Genomic DNA, 21,925 nt, shown 5'->3' with positions numbered 1-21,925 from the left:
TGGGAGGACTTACAGGTCTCAGCACACATCTGTACTCGTGGTTAAGACTTACTACACCAGAAGGAGACAGAGTAAATCAGCGAGGGTCAATGGCGCATGGGCTGAGTCCAGATGAGGCCAGGTGTGAACTTCCAAGAGTCCTCTCCCAGGGTGGGGGTCACACAGGATGCACTTACTTCCTCCAGCAATGAATTATGACAGCACATGGGAAACATTGTTTACCCAGGAAGCTCAATAGAGACTCAGTGTCCAGGGTTTTTATTGGGGGCTGGTCACATAGGTATCCTCTCCTATCACATACCAAAATTCCAGATGCCCAGAAGGAAAGCGGCTGTTCAGCCTGAACCACCTTGTTCACACAAATAGTTTAGGTATAGTGAGTCACTCATAATTGTTACTCAGCAATTAGGAAATTCTATGAACCCTCCTGAAATCCAAGTTCCCAAAGGCTCACCATGGGCCAAACTTGCATGTAATTCTCTAAGGACAGCAGTCTCAGGCCTCTGTTACCTCCTTTCCCCTTTCACTTAAATATAAAAACATTTTTAAGACATTATTTGAGAGCAATTAATTGAGATGTGCCTGGAAACGTGTGCTCCACAAGCCAACATACTCTGTTATATAACATGGAGATCTTAAAAAATAGCACTAAACTTTTCACGTCATAAGATGATGATGGTAGAACCTTATTACAGTGCCATCCTAGCACTGCTTGTGTGTCAGGGTCTTGGTGAATAATTTACAAGGATTCTCATTTAAACCTACAAAAATCCTAAACCACATACTGTATATCCATTTTACAGATGACTATAACAGTGACTCGGTGATGCACAGAACACACAGCCTCCCTGGGAACTCTGGAGAGGACATTAGAGAGAGAGTCCCTGGTTCCACAGAGGATGTTGAGATGCTAAGGACATGAATGACACTCTGGGGTTACTGAAGCCAGCTGTCCTGATTCCCAGTGTAGTATCAACAAGTCTAACAAGAACCTTTATGTTCAGTTATGCTATTGCAGTTAGATAGGCCTCTAGGGGAACCTGGCTCTTCAAGCTTGAACCTGGCTGAGCTCTGAAGCTCCAATGAGCTCATGCTGTTGACACCCAGGAGTAGTCCTATATGCTCTGAGGCACACAGATTCTAATCTTGCAGATGCCCTGGAGACCTGCAGGGGCCAAGGTAAATCCTAGAACCATAATGTTTTAGGGTTGAAAGGAAACTTGCTGCAGCAGAAGCCAAGGTAATTGGCAATTTTGGGGGGAGTCTTCAAGATCTTTTACTTTCTGGCACTGTCAGGTGTGGCTGCCCTCTGCTCCTGAGTCTCCATGCTAATCCAGGGCTAAGGAAAGAAGGAGAATTAACATCATTTGTCATAGCACCTGAGTAGGGATGGCAGGTTCTGGACTAGCTGGTGTCCTCAAGAGCAAAGCTGGCCTGTCTCCCAGCCTCTGATGTGTTTCAAAGAAGAGGGAGCCTCAGAGTCTTTCATGGCCTGACTGGAGCATGGAGAATACCTGCTGAGCTTAAGGACATGGGGTTCAAGTGTCCCAGGTGATTGGTTATTAATTGATCATTCTAGACCCAATAGTCATCCTCCCCATGCTCCTCAGGGTCTAAGCTCCAGTTCTTAGTGGGCATGTTGCTGCTCATACAAAAGACTACATATCCCAGCTTCCCTTGCAGCTAGGCACAGTCATGTGAGTAGATCCCGACCAATAAGCTATGAGCAGAAGTGCTCTGTAGGGCTTCTGGGAGGGCTCCTTAACCAGGAGGGACACACCTTTTCCCTGGAACACTCTGTAGCCTAGAAAAGAGAGAAGAGGGCTGAGCACTAGCTTGGCTCTGAGGATGTGGGTCCTGCCCCAAGGATCAGGATGCTGGAAAGTACTGGGTCTCTGATGACCCACTGGTAGAGGTGGCATGCTAGTCCTGGACTGCCCATCAGACTTTTCTGCATGAGAGAATCATGCATTTCTACCTTGTTTAAGTCACTGAGCATCTAGCTCACAGATGAGGACCCTGAAGCTAAGGGAGCTCAGGGCTGTGTCCAGGTAAATAGTAGCAGATTCAGGTCCTGTGTCTCAAGTCTTGATCTGGAAATAAGGTACTGACGGCAGCTTATAAGACTTCACAGAGGTGTTCCCAGACTCAAACAAGACCACTGTCTATGAAAGTTCTTTTGCAAACTGTAAGGACCTACAAAGATCCTTTTACAGATCAGGATGCTGAAAACAAACAGAATAGTTATGAGGAAAAGAAATTACACATGGAATCTAGAAATCTGAGGGAAAATCCCAGCTCTGCCTTTCTCTTGCTGAGTGACCTTGGGTGGATGGCTTCAAATCTCAGTCGTCTGACCACTGCTTTGGGCATCCTCATCATGGGCTCTTTTGAGGGCACTCAGGGTGATGTGTGGGAGTGTGTGCACAGTGTCTCGTCCTGCACTAACAAAATAAGAACTTCACATACCACACGAGAAAGAAGAGGCAAAATTAGCATAAAACTTCAAATATCCTACAGCTAAAACCTGTGCTCATTTATTATTAGAGTCTTCTGACCTGGCTGGGTAAAAAAGCCTAAACATCTCATAGTGGAGAACAAATCAATTTTCTTCCAACCAAACACACTGCAAGAAAAGCATTGATTATTCTCAGATTGATAGGACCGACGGGACTACCTAGAAGTAAAACCAGGAGACTTGGTGGAGACAGGTCAGCTATATCTAACAGTCATTTGCTATTTGGTACAAGTCAGTCTGCTCTACCAAGCACCCCCTCCAGTCTGATGGTCACTTAAAAATAACTATTTAGCTGTTGGTCTTAGGAACAGCATATAGGATCTTTGTGGTGCATGGACTCCCTAGTTGTAGCAGTGGGCTTAGTTGTTCTGCAACATGTCTAGTTCCGAGACCAGGGATCATACCCACATCCCCTGCATTGCAAGGTAGATTCTTAACCACTGGACCATCAGGTAAGTCCCTGAGGGTCACTTTTAATGAGACTGGGCCAGCTGTCTCCCTGCCACTGTGAGGGCCCAGCAAATGCAGGAGCATTGGGAGAAGAAGAGGAAGCCCTACCTGGCCATCTGCTTGTATGCCTCTTCTGCCACAGCAAATATGTGTGGGTCCATGTCGCCCATGTTCTGCCCACTGTAGGCGTGGATGATGGCATCTCCATATATCGGCAGCTGCTTGTAAGGATTCATGGCCACCAAGATGATTCCTGAGGAAAGATGTTGGATGCAGTGATGTCACCTCTTCAGGTCTTTAGAGAAACTTTCAGCTCAGCTACTCATTAAACCTGAAGTGTGACTCTGGGTAGGTCACTTTATGCTCTGAATCTCAGTTCTCTGGTGACATCACCTACATTTCTAGGCCACTCTTAAGGTTAGACAAGATGGCAGATGGCAATGCACTAAAACTGAGAGGCTCTTACCATCCTCAGTATAAACATAATGATAATATTGCTTCAGTAATAAACTTATCACATCCAATAGAAACTCAAACACAAGCTTTACCTACATACATTTTTCTTGGTAGTCTAATCTTAGTTTTTGTTGAAGACTCTTCCCACCTAGATAGTTCATTTTATAACAGATATTCTACATTCAGATGTCTGTATCTTTTAGATAGAAATCTGGGCAAATGTTTAGATGTGATTACACATTTTGACAGAAGTCGACATTTCTAATGTAAACATAATCTAAAACATAATCAGGATGCTGTAGACAGCAAGCATTAAATTTCAGTGTCATTCCTGCTCTCCTGGAATTGCTTTCCTTACCGCTGTAGGTGTAAATGAGTTTGGATTCTGCAAAACGAATTCTGAGATTGTGGAGCACTGCAGGCTCGTGGAGGTAGCTGAGGGCTGTGAGGTCGTTCTCACCCACAAGGATGTCAGGATTCCGAAGTGGAGGCAGACATTCAGGATCAATAGAATAATCCAGCTCCTTTGGACAAAGATGAAATTAAAGCTCTGGAAGTAAAAGATTTGGAGTGTTTCTGCTGAATCACTGCCCTCTTTCCTATCTACCCCTCTTTGGCACTCTGGAAAACAAATATATTTATAGCAGTGAGAAAATAATCTGAATTTTGGGAGCCAGGGAATCAAGGTATTGACTGTATGCCCTAGGGTGTGTCACTCAACCTCTCTGGCGCTCCCTTCTCTCATCTGTGAAGAGACAAGATGGACCGGGTTGGGGTCCTCGGAGCTACAGAGCCCTCAATGAGGGGTGACAGGGAAGCCATATGGCCAGGGACCTGGGCACCCTGTCCGATTTCTGACACAGGGGCTCTACTTGTATGTGATTCAGCCTCTGGGTGCCACGAAAATTTTCATTTCAAAATAAGGTTCTTTTGCTAAATGACTCAGTGATCTAAGGCCCCCTGAAGCTCTAAGGTTGCTGCACCTCTGTTGGAGGCCGACATTCTTGTGGACTGTCCAAAGGAGCCGATGTGGGTGAGTCTCCGTGGGCAGCTCCCTGCGCAGGTGACTCCTGCCTGCAGCTGCCTGTGTTCCCAGGGGCACACGTCTCCTGCGGCAGGCTGCTTGTGTCTATCAACCTCAGCCTGGACCGAGTAACCGGCCCAGGATGGCCCCTCTTCCGTGGGATTTAACCAGTGAGTATTCCGGAAGTAACTGCCTGAGCAGAAAAGGTCTTGTGGGTCTTGTAGTGTCAGAGCACTCAGGGCCCTTTCTACCACCTGTTCTACCTTCCTGAGCTTTCATTTCTCAGCTTGGGGAAGTGACCTGAGCAAAGTCACCCAGCAGGTGTGCTTCCCTCCCACCTTCCCAGGAAGGCACAAGGTGCAAAAGGAGACCCAGCTGCCCCCTTAGCAAGAGCCCGCTCTGCAGGCCCTGGGCCAAGTACTCTGCACTGGTTTCCACTTGATCCTCAAAACTGCTCTCCAAGGAGGGCCTGGCATCCCAAACTAAGAGTTAAAGAGAGAGACTCAGAGAGGTTAAGCTCCTTGCCCAAGGTCACACAGTTAACATGGGCCTGGCTGACTCTGAAGCCTGTGTTGTGATGCCTCCGTCAGCGCTGGCAGGGGGTTTGATGTGTTGGGCCATTTTCCATAAGGAGAGCAGCTCGGGGCACTCCAGGACAGCTGGGCACAGGTCCCCGGAGCAGCTGCCTGCTCGTTATCAGTGCAGTTTTGTTTATGGACCTGCCCCAAGCAGGCTATTCTTAACCTACACACTTTCAAGAATAAGATAAAGAAAAGTGCTACTCATATAATTTTTTACTTTTCCTGAGTTTTTCTGTTATCTGCTTTAAATCAACAGCCTCCTTTTCCAGTTGAGCCACTGTGTGTGTGTGCACACGTGTACATTTTATGTGTAAAAGAAACAGAGGGAAAGATGAACGGAACAGTCTCTGGGGGAGGGGGAATGTGAATGTGAAGAACATAAGCCTGACTATTGGAGACAGAGGTGACATTTTCTTACACAAAGCAGGCTTTGTCCTTCATGGTATAGACAATGGGTTAAATAAAGCGCAGTGTGGCCGCCTGTCACCTTACCTGCCTCTCCCCCTCCTCCTCTGTCCGGGCAGCTGATTCAGGGCCAGGAATGCGGCCACCTGAAGCCCTGCTCATGTTACGAAAGCAACACACTGCCACTGCAACTGCCGCCCTGAGATTTTTCTCTCCAAAGCCATCTGATCCCTAATCAGATGACTGAGGCTCAACAATTGCCCCCCAGGAGTATCTTCAGGGAAAGGAAAGGCTAAGTGGAAAGAACAGCATCTCGGCCTCGTCCCCTGCATCTGCACACACCCCCAAGCATGACCTCACCTGGTCTCCAGCAGTCCTGTGAGGTCCTGCTGCTGCTAACTTCAGCTGACATGTAACGAAGGTGAGGACTCATGGGCTCAGACTTAGTGAGTGGCTGTGGCAGGACTTGAATCCAGATAGTCTGAATCTAGAGCACGTGCCCTTTTTAAACCGCTGTGTTTGTCTCTCTTTCCAGAATCTCAGGAAATGACCCCCGAATCCAGGACAGTCTGACTGATGGGCAATATCATGCTCTGTCTCTAACAGACATTTCCATAGCTTGAAAATCCAAGCACTTTAATATTCACATGATATTCCCCAGACTAACTCCCACATCCAGATAGATCATGAAAATCCTTTGTCCAGCTCTGCACCCAGAGACTTGATTCTAAAAACCTAAGGTCAGCCTAGCTATGGATCCAGTAAGATGTCTTTATAGCTCAATGACTCAAATAACTTCCTCTCCAAGTTTCTCATCTTCACCCAGTCTCTGCTGAGACTCATAAAACCAAAATAAAATCTTTATTTCAGCATCCTCCCAACATTGCTGAATCCCCAGAAAGGCAGCACAGAACACGGACCTGTCCACTGCTTCTCACTCCAGAGATAGGCTCAGCTGATGTAGGACACTTGATATCTTAAGGTAGTGTGGGGTGGGGGCAGGGCTGGTGGGGAGGGGTGTAAGAACACAGCTGGATCCACAGTACCAGGTGCCCCCTCATGTGCCCACCCGTGGGCTGCACCCACAGCAACACCTGCCTGTCCCTCCTGTACACACCCCACGGTTCCTCCTTTATACATCAAGGTAGCGAGGACCAAGGACCCTCACCGTTCCATCCTCCAGCAGGAGTTGCAAGACTTTGTCACCAACTCTATAGTCCTTTGTTATTTCAGCAGACTTCCAAACTTCTTCAGAATCAGGAATCCAAACCCTGTTGTACTGACCAAGAGAATAAGACAGGTTTAATTTCAGCACTTTAAAAGCAAAATACAAATCGTTAGATGACTAAACTCAGGGAAAGTTTTCTCTGTTCACTATGTCAGTAACGCTGGGCTGGATGAAGCTCAAGCTAGAATCAAGATTGCCAGGAGAAATATCAATAACCTCAGATATGCAGATGACACCACCCTTATGACATAAAGTGGAGAAGAATTAGAGAGTCTCTTGAAAGTGAAAGAAGAGAGTGAAAAAGGTGGTTTAAAACTCAACATTCAGATAACTAAGATCATGACATCTGGTCCCATTACTTCGTGGCAAATAGATGGGGAAGCAATGGAAACAGTGAGAGACTTTATTTTGGGGGGCTCCAAAATCACTGCAGATGGTGATTGTAGCCATGAAATTAAAAGATGCTTGCTCCCTGGAAGAAAGGTTATGACAAACCTAGACAGCATATTAAAAAGCAGAGACATTACTTTGCAACAAAGCTCTGTCTAATCAAAGCTATGGTTTTTCCAGTGGTCATGTATGGATTTGAGAGTTGGACTATAAAGAAAGCTGAGCACCGAAGAATTGATGCTTTTGAACTGTGGTGTTGGAGAAGACTCTCGAGAGCCCCTTGGACTGCAAGGAGATCCAACCAGTCGATCCTAAAGGAGATCAGTCCTGGGTGTTCACTGGAAGGACTGATGTTGAAGCTGAAACTCCAATACTTTGGCCACCTGATGCAAAGAACTGACTCATTGGAAAAGACCCTGATGCTGGGAAAGATTGAAGGTAGGAGAAGAAGGAGACAACAGAGGATGAGATGTTTGGATGGCATCTCTGACTCAATGGACATGAGTTTGGGTAAAATCTGGGAGTTGGTGATGGACAGGAAAGCCTGGTGTGCTGCAGTCCATAGGGTCGCAAAGAGTCAGACACAACCGAGTGACTGAACTGAACTGAAGTTCATTAGGAATGCCTTTACCTAATTTTTGCTTGTGATGTAATTTTTGAAAGTGAAAATTGCTCAGTCATGTCCAACTCTTTGCAACCCATGGACTATACAGTCCATGGAATTCTCCTGGCCAGAATTCAAGAGTGGGTAGCCTTTCCTTTCTCCAAGGATCTTCCCAAACCAGGAATTGAACCTGGGTCTCCCGCATTGCAGGTAGATTCTTTACCAGCTGAGCCACAAAGGAAGCCTGAGGTTATTTATTTATTGGCTGCGCTGGGTCTTCATTGCTGTGTGGGCTTTTCTCTAATTGTGGAGAGCAGGGGCTACTCTCTAGTTGCAGTGCACAGGTTTCTCACAGTGGTGGTTTCTCCTGTTGCAGAGCACAGGCTCTAGGGCACTCAGACTTCAGTAGTTGCAGCTCCTGGACTCGAAAGCACAGGCTCAATAGATGTGGTGCATGGGCCTAGCTGCTTCTGCGGCATGCGGGATCTTCCTGGATCAGGGATCAAACCTGTGTCTTCTGTGTTGGCAGGCAGATTCTTTACCACTGAGCCATCAAGGAAGCCCCTGAGGTAATTTTTAGTGTATCTGCAATGCACCAGGTCTAGCTGCTTCCTGTCACAGGTAACAGAATTCCCAAAGCCTCCTAAATATATCCTGAAAAGGAAAGCTTGGGAGTGGAAAGGAAATCTGTGAGCCCCTCACTGGGAAGATCTGAGCACTGCAACACGAGTTGGAGCAGAGGGATTTGTTTCACCGCTAACGGACTATGTGGCTCTGGGCCAGACACTTCTCCTGCTCACTTTTCTCATCTGCAAAATGGGCACAAGACCTACTTCATAGATTTGCCAGGAAAATGAAATAAGACTGGGCAGCTGTGTAGTTGATGGCACTTTGTAAAATGCTGTGGAAGTATTGTTACAGTGGTGTTATCAAAGTCTTACCACACTGGTCAGCAGCCAGGGATTCCCTCCACGGGAAATGCAGAAGTTCCAAGCTCAGCTTCCCACCTGGCTTCATGCTGATGTGCAAGTCCTTAGACTCCCGAACCACTCTGCGATGTACCGAAATGTTCCCCCTCCCAGACTTCAGATGTTGAAGCCTTAAACCCAATGAGAGTCTAGCTGGAGACAGGGTCTTTAAGAGGTATAATTAAGGCTAAATGAGGTCACGAGGCCCTGGATTAATGTCCTGATAAGGAAAGATACAATGGAGCTTGCAAACACATACTCTCTATCTGCATGCACAAAAAGAAAGGCTATGGGAGTTCACAGTGAGAAGCCAGATGTCTGCTCCAAACAGAAAACCCTCACCAGACACCAACCCTACCAACACCTTGATCGTGGGCTGTCCAGCCTCCTGAGCTGTGAGAAAATATTAATACACCTCTGTTGTTGAAACACCCAGTCTATGGTATGTTGTTATGGCAATATAACAATTCACACTCATACCCTGGGAAGCAGGCAGTATCACTCTCCAGAATCCACCAGTGGTTCCTGAATGCTGCTTGAGATAAACACAAGGTGACTGCCATGTCCCTACAAGGCAGCTGTGATAGGACTCTATGAGCCATTCTTCTCTCTCCCCCATGCGTGCTGTCAGCATCACACACGGACTGCTCCTGCTTTGACCAGGACCCCACATCTCACATTCTTCTGTGGTCATCCATTCATTCATTTGTTCTTTACTCTCTTGTTCATTCATCCATCTAGCCATTAATTTACAGATTCAACACCTAGGCATCTATCATGTATGTGTCTGGCACAGTGCTGGTTTGTCAACATAGTCTTTTTACTAACTCAGCCAATCTTTAACCTAGAGCTGTATGTGCATATATCTGCATCTCTCTGCTCATGTATCAGTGGTTTCTAGCAATGGGGTACCCCTACAGGATACCCCTCTGTCCTGAGACATAACCAGGCCAAAAGGAACAAGCACTGGGAAGCACTCACATGGAGACATGAAGCAGCATTTAGAAAAATTCCTGAATCCAGAGGCTGGATAGCTCATAACTCATCCCAGATCTAGATGAAGCCTAAGAGGCCATCTAGGCATCTAACCCTCACTTCCCAGAGAAAACTAGCCTCAGGGACTCCAGGTTCCCCAGAAGCAGACCTGAGATGAGCAACCAGTTCAGGCTGGTGCCTACAGTGGCACCTCTGTTCTACCTCTTTATACTCACAGGCCAAAGGAACGTTGGTCCTCTGGCATTGTCCCTCACCAGGACAGATGAACTTTCTGAAGGTAATTGTCGAGTGTGTAAATTCTTGTAACAGGCAATGTTTGTGCCTTTAGGAGAGAAAGTCAAGGCACTTTCGTCTAACTGCCTGCCATCCTGCTGAGTAGTCAGTGACCAGTCCCTGGTCACTGCACTGGCACCATCCTTGACTCTGGGGACAGTCATGCACAAGACACTGTCCTCTGTGAATCTCTGCTTCTGGACAGCTGAGAAGGCAAACGTCATGACCAAATGATGGCCTGGTCTGCTGGTGCCTTTCCACCATGAGGAAATACTTCTTTAGGTTGAGAGATCATACTTATTTCAGTTACATAAAATTCTGGGCAATAATTATGACTTTTCATTTTTCTTCACTATGATTTTATATATTCTCTATATTTTGCATATTTTACTTTTATAAGTAATATAAATCAGAATATATCATCTTTAAAGGCAAATATGGGACTTCCCTGGCAGTCCAGTGCATAAGACTTCTGCAAGGGGCACAGGTTCGACCCCTGGTCAAGTAACTAAGGTCCCGCATGTGTGCAGTGTGGCCAAAACAAGGCAAAAATCAAAAATATGCTTACAAAAAAGACTTGTACATGAACATTTCATAGTGACTTTATTCATAATTGCTGAAAATTAGACTCTGTGTCCACTAACATGAGAATAAAAAAATATAAAACTGTGGTATTCTCATACAATGGACTACTACTTACCAATAGAAAGAATTAACTACTGATACAAGCAAGAGCATGAGTGAATCTCCATGTTAGACGGAGTTAAAGAAGCTGTACACAAATGAGTGCATTCTGTACAAGTCCTTTAAATGTAGTATTAGAACAAGCAAAGCAAATATAACGTGGAGAAAAAATCAGAACACCAGTCGCCTCCAGGTATGGTGGGTCCAGGGAGGTACTCTTGCGGGCTATGGCAACATTTTATACCTTGAAGGGGTTTTGGTTAATAGGTGGTAAGCACTTTTCAAACCTCAGAGGATGTTCACTTAAGATTTGTACGTTTTGTTGCCTGGAAATTCTACATGAAGAACTAAACAAATATGGAACTCTTAGAAATTCCCGGGTGGTCCAGTGGTTAGGACTTGGCACTTTCATTGCCATCACTCAGGTTCAGTCCCTGGCTGGAGAACTAAGATGCTACAGACCATGTGGTGTGGCCAAAAACCAAAAAACGAATATAGAACTCTGAACAATGTGCATATTGAAATATTTAGGAGGACATGTATTGATGTATGCAATTACCCTAAAATGCTTCCAAAAATAAGATGGGCTGAGGAGTGGACAGAAGTATAAAAAGATGCACAGACTCGATACAACAAATACAGTCAAATATTCATACTGCAAACTAGGTGGTGGGACAGATGCTGACCGTAAAGTTTTTTCAACTTTTTTTATACTTTAAATCTTCATAATAAGTTGTTGAAGGAAATAAAGAATAAGTATAAAACAAAGTTTCAGGTACCAGGACTAGACTAGGACAAAGTTGGTTGAGAAGCACATTTATTAATCTATTAGTTAATATAAGCTACCTCACTTATCAAACAAAAATGTATGTATATCATTGATTTGATATCAATCATGACTCCCTAAGTTATCTGGGTTGCTTTCATTCTTGACAGCTAGCTAAGAGTAGGAGCTTGCTGAATGTGGCATGGGGTGAGTAATATTTGTGAGTGGGGTGGGGTGGGTGGGAGGGAAACAGAGAGAGAGAGAAAATGGAAGAATGACCCAGCAGGGACTTTCCTGGTGGCCCAGCGGCTAGTGATTTCACACTCCCAATGCAGGAGGCTGGGGGATCAGGGAACTAGATCCCACCTGCCACAACTAAGAGTTCACATGCCGAAACTAAAAGATCCCATGTGCTGTAATAAAGATTGAAGATCCTACATGCCACAACTAAGACCCAGTGCAGCCAAATAAATAGCTAAATATTAAAGAGAAAAAAAGAATGACTTGGCAGGGACTCCCCTGGTGGTCCAGTGGCTAAGACTCCACGCTCCCAATGCAGGGGACTGGGGCTACATCCCTGGTTAGGGAACAAGATACCATATGCCTCAACTAAGACTTAGCACAGAAGAATAAATAAACAAATATTAGAAAAAAAAGGATGACCTGGCAGGTGATGACACACACTTAGAAATATACACCCATGCAAATAAGTGGACAGAAGCCTCACAAGCACAGACCCCCACACCCACACTCCACACATACTTGTAGCCATGGGCTACTGTTTTTCACATCAGATCTGCTATCGAAAACATTATTACTAAATTCATAAAACTGAAATCACTAATATTTTTATGATAAAAATAATTTGAGACTATCCCATTTATCAAGAGTTGGCCACTATAGAATTTTATAGCTGAAAGGGTCCCAGGAGATTGTCTTTTCCAAGTTGTCCGTCAAAGTTCTTTTTAGAGATTGCTTCAAACAAAACGGTGGTAGCCTACCATGTTCTGCAGCTGAGGTCCCCCAGGCCTTCCCATGGAATCCTGGGGCTCGGAGAAGTGATGCAAAAGTCACTAAGCCAACCCAAGCCCTTTGTTTAACTGATCCCCAAACTCCAGCCCAGGGAGGCCAGTAACTCACCAAACACCACACAGAGCATCTCAGAGGCCAGGACTCCAGGAGGCCAAAGCCTGGGACTCCTTCTTTGAACTACTTGTCAATTAAATGAGCCTGGCCTGGAAAATAATCCTGAACTCTCAACTGCAACCGTCTCCTTGAGAGTGCACAAGCTGGTTTGTTTCAGCTCAAAGTAGCATGAAATGTTAACAGGTCACGTGAAACCAAAGTCTGTCTTTCTTCAGCATGAACACAAATGACTCCCTCAGTCCCGGACCCCCAGGCTGGCCCCCACACCCCACCAAGCCTGGTGCCTCCGCCCGCAAGGCTGTCGTCTGTTTAGGGCCCCAGCTGAGACCCAGCCTGCTAAGTAAACATGCACAAGTTTACCCAGTTCCACCTCAGTTACACCCACTAGGTCCCACCCTCCTGCCACACATTCCTTGACCCACAAGGCCACGCTTCAAAGTGGAGGGAGACATACCCTTGCAGCATTTGGACAAACAATGTGACTAGCTCTCACATGACCTCCCCAGGATGGCTCCTTCCTATTGAGGCAGGTGCCTCCGGACTTGGGCCACCTGCCAAGCCCTCCAGGGCTGCCTGCAGTGGGGCTGAGAAAGAGGAGAGGCCCACCTCCCACAGAGGGAAATCCTGGTGTGCCCCAGCCCAGGAGGCTGGGGAAGGAGGCAAAGGCTTCAGGAGTCCTGAGCCTCAGGAAGTGACACGTCCCCAGGCACAGGCCACATCCGTCCCCGCACATGCTCAGATGAGGCGAGAGTGGTACCTGCTCATGTCTCCTGCCTATTTAAGGGATCCGCCGGTGTCAGGCACAGAAATGGCTTGGAGACTTTACATGGCGTGTGGGGTGCTGGGGGTCTTCTTCCTCGCCACTCTCTGAACTGGAAGGGGGTCTCCATACTCTCGGTCAGCCAGGCCAGAGCAGTGGCCCCACACTCGCCCTCTCCTCCTTCTCCACCTCAGTCGTCCCTCCAGGCTCCTCTCTGCTCCCCAGCCTCCCCCCGTGTCTCCCAAGGTCCTTGTGGCCTCTACTCATGACAGACTGTTTCTGGAGCCTTTCACCCATGCCCACAGCTTCCACCACTCCCCCAGCACCATGGAGGCCTTCCAGCCCAGATATTTCAGTGGGTCTAGACCACATTTCCACCTGTCTCCCATATGTCACCCCTTAAATTCTTCTGACACACAAATACTGGGCTCAAGTGATCATTATACCAGACTCAAATGTGACCTTCCTCCTCAATTCTCTTACTCCTCAAATCAGAAAGCTGGGACAGCGCTGGGCACCCCCACCTGCCTTCCCTTCACCCCTAACAGCCAAATGGTCACCAGGTGCTAGAACGCCTACATCTTAAACAGGTCTCACCTCTGAGCCCCATCCACTCCCCCCATGCCACGGCCACCAATCGCTTCCCCTATGCTGCCCCCACCAAACTCCTGACGGGTCCCACAGCCTGCTGAGTGCTTCCTCAACCAGGCTGAACCCAGGGTTTCTGTGGACACACAGATTCCTTTACCCACACCTGAATTTCCATGAGTGGGGCCCAGCAAGATGAAAACTAAAAGTTCCCCCTGATGGATGGTGGTAAACATCCAGGCCTGGGAACCACTGTCCTGGCCAGTTCTCCTACTCAGGCCTCACTCACCTTCTTTTTCAGTCCATCCCCTGCTTGCTGCCACCCAAACCACTAGCAGTTTCTGGAACATGTCAAACTCTTCCTGGCTCTTTGCTGTGCACTTTCTCTTCCTCCACCCACGGTGTCACCCATCCTCTCCCCCGCAGTGAGCAAGCTGCTTTGAGCAGTCAGAGTCAGTTCAAGACTCTCACATGTGGTGGTTCCCCCCCGCACCCCACCCACTATGCCCTCCACCCCAGGCAGGACTGGATGCTTCCATTTAGAGCTCTCTCTGCCCCTTCCCCGGGTTTCAGGTAGCTTCCCTTCTCCACCACTGGCATGTGAGCTTCAGGAGCCTCATCTCTGTGCCCTGGAACTCAATACAGTGATTTCCCCATAGCTAGCTTAAAACATAAAAATATCTACTGAACATAAATTCAAATTCCAAGTAGTTTGCACAAATAAACTTGGTATTTTAGTCTTTACATCCCCCTTAGTATACTCTTTTGAACTACTCATATATAATTTTTTTCTTTTTTGGCCATGCCATGCAATATGGAAGGCCTTAGTTTCCCAACCAGGGATTGAACCCAAACTGTCTGTACTGGGGGTGCAGACTCTTAACCACTGGACTGCCAAGGAAATTCCTAAACTATTCATATATAATACAATAGATAAATATAATATGATAGATAAATCTAATTTTCTAGAGTGGTTAATGATATATAGAAGTCTAAAAGCTGTTTAGAATACCCAAATGGAAATTACTCAATTCAGCTTTGACCTTATTTTGAACTGAGGCCCTGGACTGCATTTCTCTTGACCTTGCATATTTGAGTCTCAGCAGAACTTCTGTGAAGATGCCTTCTGAATTCCTCAAGCACAAGAAAGAGAAAGAGATGGATAAAGGATAATATAACTGGTGAATCTGTGGCTAAAACCTGAGTCCTAATTAATTAGAGCAATTTAAGGTCTTTAGAAGGATGCTATAGAGCTCTACTGCTGCACCCTGCATTCATCACTGTCACCAATATCTTAGATAAAAAAACCCAGAACACATGTATATCAAATACGCACATAAAATGATGAGCTAAAGATGATCAAGACACACAAAAATTTTTTTTTAAAGATTCAAAAAGGTTTTGATAAGCTGCAGAATACTGAACAACAAGATGGAAAATTAAACAGGAATAAATGTAACCTAACCAATGGTTAGGTACCAAAAATTACTGTATTATAATAGGATCAATATAAAAAAAAACAACTAACCTCTATTAAGCATTATGTGTCAGGTATTGTGCTAGGGATTTTACATAAGTTATTTAATGACTTGTGTAAAAGTCAATGAAAATGACTGGTAAGACTTAAATCCATTCTATGGGTGTGGAAACTCAGAGAAGTTAAGTAACTTGCTCAATGTCATCCGCTGTTAGGAAGCAGCGGAACCAAGACTTAACCCCATCACCGTGTCAGTGCATTCCAGGAGCAGCACACAGCAGCTCTGCTTAACACAAACAGAACATGACTTCAGCTCGCCCGCACAGAGGGCTGTTCGTAGGAGGTGGCAGCCCCACAAGTTCCACAGTACTCGCTGAGACAGACCAGACCTAGAGAACAGTGCTACTAAGATGGGCATCAAGGAACTGAAAATCATCCAGAGGAAGGTGGCCTTGATGGTGAAGGGTCTGGAATGATGCTGTAAGAAAAAGTTTGGTGGTACTGTCACTCTCCTCAAGCTCTCTCAGTCCTGCCCACACCTCATTCTAAAGAGCTCCATGTCTTAACTCCTGCCACCCAGTCTCAGGTCCACCAGTCCCTTCTGAAGCTATTCCATGCCTGGTGCCTTTCTTATGTCTTCAAATTCCAGTCTTCCACCAGGTCTGGACCTTCAGTCTGTGATCACGCCCAGGTGCCCTCACTGTTTTACTAAAAGAGAAGCAATGCCAAGGACATCCTGGTGGCCAAACCTAAAGATGCTTCCTTGGCCTTCATTCTCCTTGACTCCTCTGCAACTATAGAACTGACTGCCAAATTGTTATTGATATACATGGTCTTCATATTTTGCATAGTTTATTTGTTTATGATCACACAGCAGATACATTCTTGTGTCCTCATTTTACCATGTTGTTATAAACTCTTCATAAGTAGCATTTTCAATGGCTTCATACTATTCTATTCTTTTTTCTGTAATTCACTTAACTCTAGCCCTATGCTGGACATTGGGGTTGGTTCCATTTTAGTTATTAGAAGTAATTAGAATAACTAATTAGTTATTAGTTATTAGATGGTCATTTGATCTGATAAATAACCAGATGTTGGAGGAGGTAGCTATGAAATGGATGAACTTTCCAAAACTCCTCTGTGTTGTGGGCAGAAAGGTCAGATCCCTTGAAGAAACGGAAGATGATGAAGGTGGTTGAATAGGTGGTAACAGTAGGATGTATTAAGAAGACAGGCTTTTAATCCTAGCTTGATTGCTTCTATGTAACCTTAGGCAACTTACTTGAGTGATTTGTAAAAATGGGATAGCAATATCTAACACATGGCCTTGTTTATTCAGATTAAATGAAAGATGCTCTGAGGATAAAGTTCACAAACCTCTGAGGATGCATCTGGCACATAAGAAGTACTCAGTGACTATAAGATAAAAGTGACCATGATCCACACCACCTTTGTCATGCCCATAGCTCTTTCTGAAAGCAGAAAAACTCATTCAAGCATGCACACATCAAACATTTACTGAGTCCTTACTGCTCCCTGTTCTCTAGAAACTCTTGGTTAACAGGGGAGAAAGAGTTAAGCAGCTGCTACATCATCATGAAATGTGCCTGGATGGAGGAACTGGTTGCAAAAATTTCTCAGAAGAGGCACTGCTCAGCAATGTGAGTTAACCTCAACAAGGGGTTAATATCCAAAATACACAAGTAGCCCATACAACTCAAAATAAAATAAACAACCCAATGAAAAAATGGGCAGAAGACAACAATAGACATTTGTCCAAAGAATACATACAGATGGCCAACGGGCACATGAAAAGATGTTTGATGCTGCTAATTATTAGCAATTAATTAATAATTTTGGTGCTTCCCTGGTTGGCTCAATGGTAAAGAATATGTCTGCCAATGCAGGAGACAGAGGAGATGTGGTTTCAATCCCTGGGTTGGGAAGATGCCTTGGAGAAGGAAATGGCAACTCACTTTAGTATTCTTGCCTGGGAAATCCCATGGACAGAGGAGCCTGGCGGGCTACAGTCCATGGGGTCACAAAAGAGTCAGACACTACTTAGCTAGTAAACAACAACTAATAATAACTAATTATTATTAGAGAAATGCAAATTAAAACCATAATGAGGTATCGCCTCATACTGACCATACTGCCCATCATTAAAATGTCTACAACTAATAAATGCAGGAGTGGGTGTGGAAAAAAAAAAACCTTCTGACACTGTTGGTAAGAATATAAATTGATGGTGTGTGTGTGTGTGTGTGTGTGTGTATGTGTAAAATTCAGCCATAAAAAAGAATGAAATACTTCCATTTGCAGCAACATGGATGGACCTAGAGAATATCATATTAAGTTGGAGAAAGACAAATATTATACCACTTATATATATAACAAAAAAAATAGTACAAATGGATCTATATACAAAACAGACTCACATGGGGAACAAACTTATGGTTACCAACGGGAGAAAGGAGTGGAGGAGAGAGAGATAAACTAGGAGTATGGGATTAACAGATCCAAACTACTATACATAAGATAGATAAGCAAAAAGGGTTTACTGTGTAACACAGGGAGCAATATTCAATATCTTGCACTAGTCTATCAAGGAAAATAATCTGAAAAAAGATATATAACTGAGTAACTTCACTATACACCTGAAACGAATACAATATTGTAAATCAACTGTACTTCGATTAAAAAGAGAGAGAGTGAAGACGCACTGCTCAAATTGAATTTGTAAAGGTAAGGCTCTGGTGAGCAGCACAGACAGATACTGTACCAGGGCACAGAGTGGCGAAGCTGCAGGAATGCACTTCTGGGCAGCAGGAAGTCTGGCAAAGCATGAGCCGAGGTAGGAGCTGGCAGGTGGCTCCTGATGATGCGGGGGGGTGCGGGGGAGCTTGTGGCTGGTTGGTGAGTCTGAAAGTGACAAGGGCCCCAGAGCAGCTCAAGTAGAAGATGGCCAGACCGGTTTTTCTCAGAGAGATTTCAAATAGTGGAGCTGCTGAAGAGCAAACACTGAACATTTCTAAGGCATATTGCCAAACAGAATTTGAAAAGGGCTGGGTCATTTTACACTCCAACTGGCAGCAACTACTCTCAGCACACTGCCTCGCAGGAGTCTCCCTTCTCAGAACCTCTTCCTGTGGTTCCCACGCCAGGCCTCCCGTGTCCTCCTCCCTGCCGTGGCTCCATCTGCCTCCCCTCAGCCTCCTCTCCCTTCCTGAGGGGATGCAGCACCGGCGTCCTGTCCCGGCTCTCTCTCACCTTTGCTGAGGCCCTCACTGCCTGGGCTTCAGCGGCTACCTCTGGGCAGAGACTTCTGGCCCATCCTCTACACCATCCTCCAATCAGCCAGGGCAATGCCCCCAGGAAGCGCCCTCAAACACCTCAGTCTCTGCAGATCCAAACCTTGCCTCGTAACTTTCCTAACGTCTCCTCCTCCTGAAGTCCCTGCGTCAACAGCACCATCCTGCTTCCATCATCCAGACTCTAATCTCATGTCGTTCTCGGCTCACCCCTCCCCCTCAGAGGCCCCAGCTCAGTCTCTCTTCTTTATCTACCTTTACATGCTCTCTGGACTCAGCTTGCATCCTCCACTTCTAATACTGCAGCACTGATTCTTTCCTGGACATTTAGGATGACCTGAGAACTCAGCTACCTGAATCCAGCCTCTCTCCCACAGGCACAGAGTCCCATGGTCACTGCTGGGATATCTGACTGCCTAAAACACCCCCATTCAAAATCTTCATTGGAGTTTGAAGCCCTGACCTAACTCTTTGGCACTCAAGATTCTCAGCCCCACCCCTGAGCAGGCACCTCCGTGATTTCTAGACCTCAGCAGACTGAATTCCTTGACAGTACTCACTTCTCATTAACCAGAAAATTTCTGGGATTTCCTGGTGATGCAGTGGATAAGAATATGTCTAAAGATGCAGGGGACATGGGTTTGATCCCCAATCTGGGAAGATTCTACATGCCAAGGAGCAACTAAACCTGTGCGCCACAACTACTGAGCCTGCGCTCTAGAGCCTGGGAGCTGCAACTACTGAGCCCGCATGCTGCAACTACTGAAGCCTGAGTGCCTAGAACCGCTTCTCTGCAATAAGAAAAGCCACCTCAATGAGAAGTCTGAGCAGGACAATGGAGAGTAGCCCCTGCTCGCCGCATCGAGAGAAAGCCCGCACACAGCAACGAAGACCCCGTGCAGCCAAAAATAAATAAATTAAAAAAGAAAACTCCTCAAGGCAAGACTATCACTTAAAATTTTTTTTCTACCCACCCTCCCCTCCATAAGCAGGAAGGTGGGAGGGAGGGAGTGATAAGGAAGCAAGGGAGAGAGTAAGATTTTGTCTCAGTTTAAAGAAGAATTCTAACAAAAGCAAGTTCACTGAAACCTAAACAGGGAGCCTCACAGATGGGTAGCTCTGAAACTGACAAAGTGGAGGCTGACCGGCTACCGGGAAGAAAGGTAGCAGCTTACGGACACAGGACTTACAGGACTTACTTGGACACAAAATTAGGTAGAGATGGCCATCAAGGTGCCTTTTGGCTCTGGGATTCTCAGTCTTTGTCCATCCAAGCTCACCTCTAGAAAACTCATCCATGGTAGTTTTTCTACATTGTGCCTGGTACCAAGTTGGCATTTAATGAAGACTTCTGGTGTGAGGCACTTGATGGCAGGTGTCCTCACATCCTTGTATTTTTGCCTCAAGAAAAACTTACTTAAAATGGATTAATCAAAATTTTTTTCTCTGTCCCCCAAAGTAGCTTCCAAGAATAGTTTTGTTCAAGAATTTTCTTTTACCTTCAATAAGTTGAAGCCCTAAGTAGCATGGTTGAATATCTGATGACTCACAATTCTCCCAGGTAAAACTATCCCAACACTGCCATTTAGAATTCTGGTTACTAGAAATGCATTAGAGGGGGAAATAGTTTGGTTAATTTGTATTTTTTACTATTAACTAAACAAAGGAGAAGGAAAAAAAAGTTGCTTAAACAACTAAAACAAATTTACACCTATTGTTTATTTCTACAGCAAAAGTGTCTTTTTAAACATAAATCTAGGGCACATGTCAGGGGAAATTGCGGAATTCTAGTCTTTTTCATTTGAATACTGAGGACCAGGGACCACAGATTTCCTCCACTGGGGTAGGGGATGACTTTATAGCTATTAGAATGGATTTTTTTTTTTTTCAGAAGGGCCAACACTTTCACAATTTTTATTCTAGTATTTAACCAAGCTCATCTCAGAAGATTCTGGGCACCGTGTGGGAATGTTGGCCTTCCTAGACTGGGGTGGGGGGAGCCCTCCGGGGGCGAAGAGGAATGCTCTAGAGTGGTTCCCAGAGTCAGAATGTAGGAATTCTAGAAAACACCCTGAATGCTGCAGTTCGAGCTTCTGTGCCGAGGTGCTCAAAGGGGCTCCCAAGAAGAAAGATTACGGATGTTATTATTCGCCCATGTCTGAGCTTTCTGTCTCCATGGGCAACTCTGATTCCACCTGTGGCTCAGGAGGAAGGGCCGAGAGGCGCAGGAACAGGACCGACACGCGACCCCCCTGGAAACCGAGAAGCTCGGGTCCGGAGCAGCAGCCTCTCGCACTGGTCTTCCCAGCCCGAGGGGACTCTGGCTGCCGGGGGAGGGGTGGGGAAGAGGGGGCCTTCCCCACGGTCAGGGGCTGGAGCTCTCGAGGGGGCGACGCTCCCCGACCCGCAGTTCCTCTGCAGCCCCTCCCCGAGGCGAGAACGCCAGGTGCGCAGGTGTGGCCCGGCCGCCAGGTACAGTCAGCGCTAGCGCCTGGCCGCTGCCCTCCCACACGCCCTCCTTTGGGTCTGGTCCTCCCGCCTACCTTTGTGTATAGCTCGGCCACCGCCATGGGCAGACAGGGCAGCTCGAGGGCTGCGAAGATGAGAGGCTCGGGGGCTGGGAGGGCGGCTCAGCGGAAGGTAACAGTCCTGCAGGCCCAACAAATTAAAGCCGGGCCATGCCGTGGGAGAAGTTTTCCAGCAGCCGAGGAACTTTCCCGAGTGCTGGAGGAAAGGAGTCCCGGATTGGCCCTTCCCGGCCCACCTGGCGAGGCCTCGCTCTGATTGGCGGGACGGGGGCTGTGGGCGGAGCGCCCCGCCGCCCCGCTGCTTCCCGCGGTTAAGTGGGTCCACCTGGCCGGGGTCAGCGAGCGCTCCACCAAGAACTAGTCTGCTAGGGATTCCCTGGCTCTCAAAGCAGGAAAAAGGTGTGTCCCGAAGCGTTCCCGACTCAAGTTTTAGCTTCTTTAGGTCTCAGCGTGCTTACTGGAAGGAGCATAGGATATAACCATTTGCATAGAAAATCCAGGAGAACCATTAGAACTTGTTAAAGAGTTCAGTCAGGTAACCATATTCAAAATCAGATGTTAAAATGAATAATTTTCCTGTGTATGATAAACAGCCAGTTAGAAAATACGATAGATAGAAATGAGGTATTTGTAATATCAACGAAAACGAAGTATCCACTGACAAAAAGGCACTTTAACTTTGTGGAGAAAATGTTTGAATTTCTTTTCGAGGGTCAAAAAGAAGGTCGGAATGGGGAGTCATGCTGTTTGCATGGATAGGAATATTTAA

The 21,925-nt window shown here is 46.2% G+C and overlaps 1 protein-coding gene across 1 annotated transcript in view; it reads right to left on the bottom strand.

Moving 5' to 3' along the window:
* MYO5C (myosin VC) overlaps positions 1–21,370 on the bottom strand; it is a 113,787-nt gene extending 92,417 nt beyond the window's left edge. The window contains exons 1-4 of the mRNA XM_070469266.1: positions 21,172–21,370; positions 6,603–6,713; positions 3,783–3,948; positions 3,077–3,221 (exon numbers count right to left, since the gene is read on the bottom strand). Of these exons, the coding sequence (XP_070325367.1) occupies positions 3,077–3,221; positions 3,783–3,948; positions 6,603–6,713; positions 21,172–21,198 (449 nt within the window). The 5' untranslated portion in view covers positions 21,199–21,370. The remainder of the gene's footprint in view (positions 1–3,076; positions 3,222–3,782; positions 3,949–6,602; positions 6,714–21,171) is intronic.
* Between the last annotated feature and the right edge of the window lie 555 nt (positions 21,371–21,925).

This window comes from Odocoileus virginianus, chromosome 6 (assembly GCF_023699985.2).
Source record: "Odocoileus virginianus isolate 20LAN1187 ecotype Illinois chromosome 6, Ovbor_1.2, whole genome shotgun sequence".
Classification (NCBI taxonomy): Eukaryota; Metazoa; Chordata; class Mammalia; order Artiodactyla; family Cervidae; genus Odocoileus; species Odocoileus virginianus.
The sequence above is the reverse complement of the archived record's forward strand: the minus strand, read 5'-3'. Positions and strand labels throughout refer to the sequence as shown.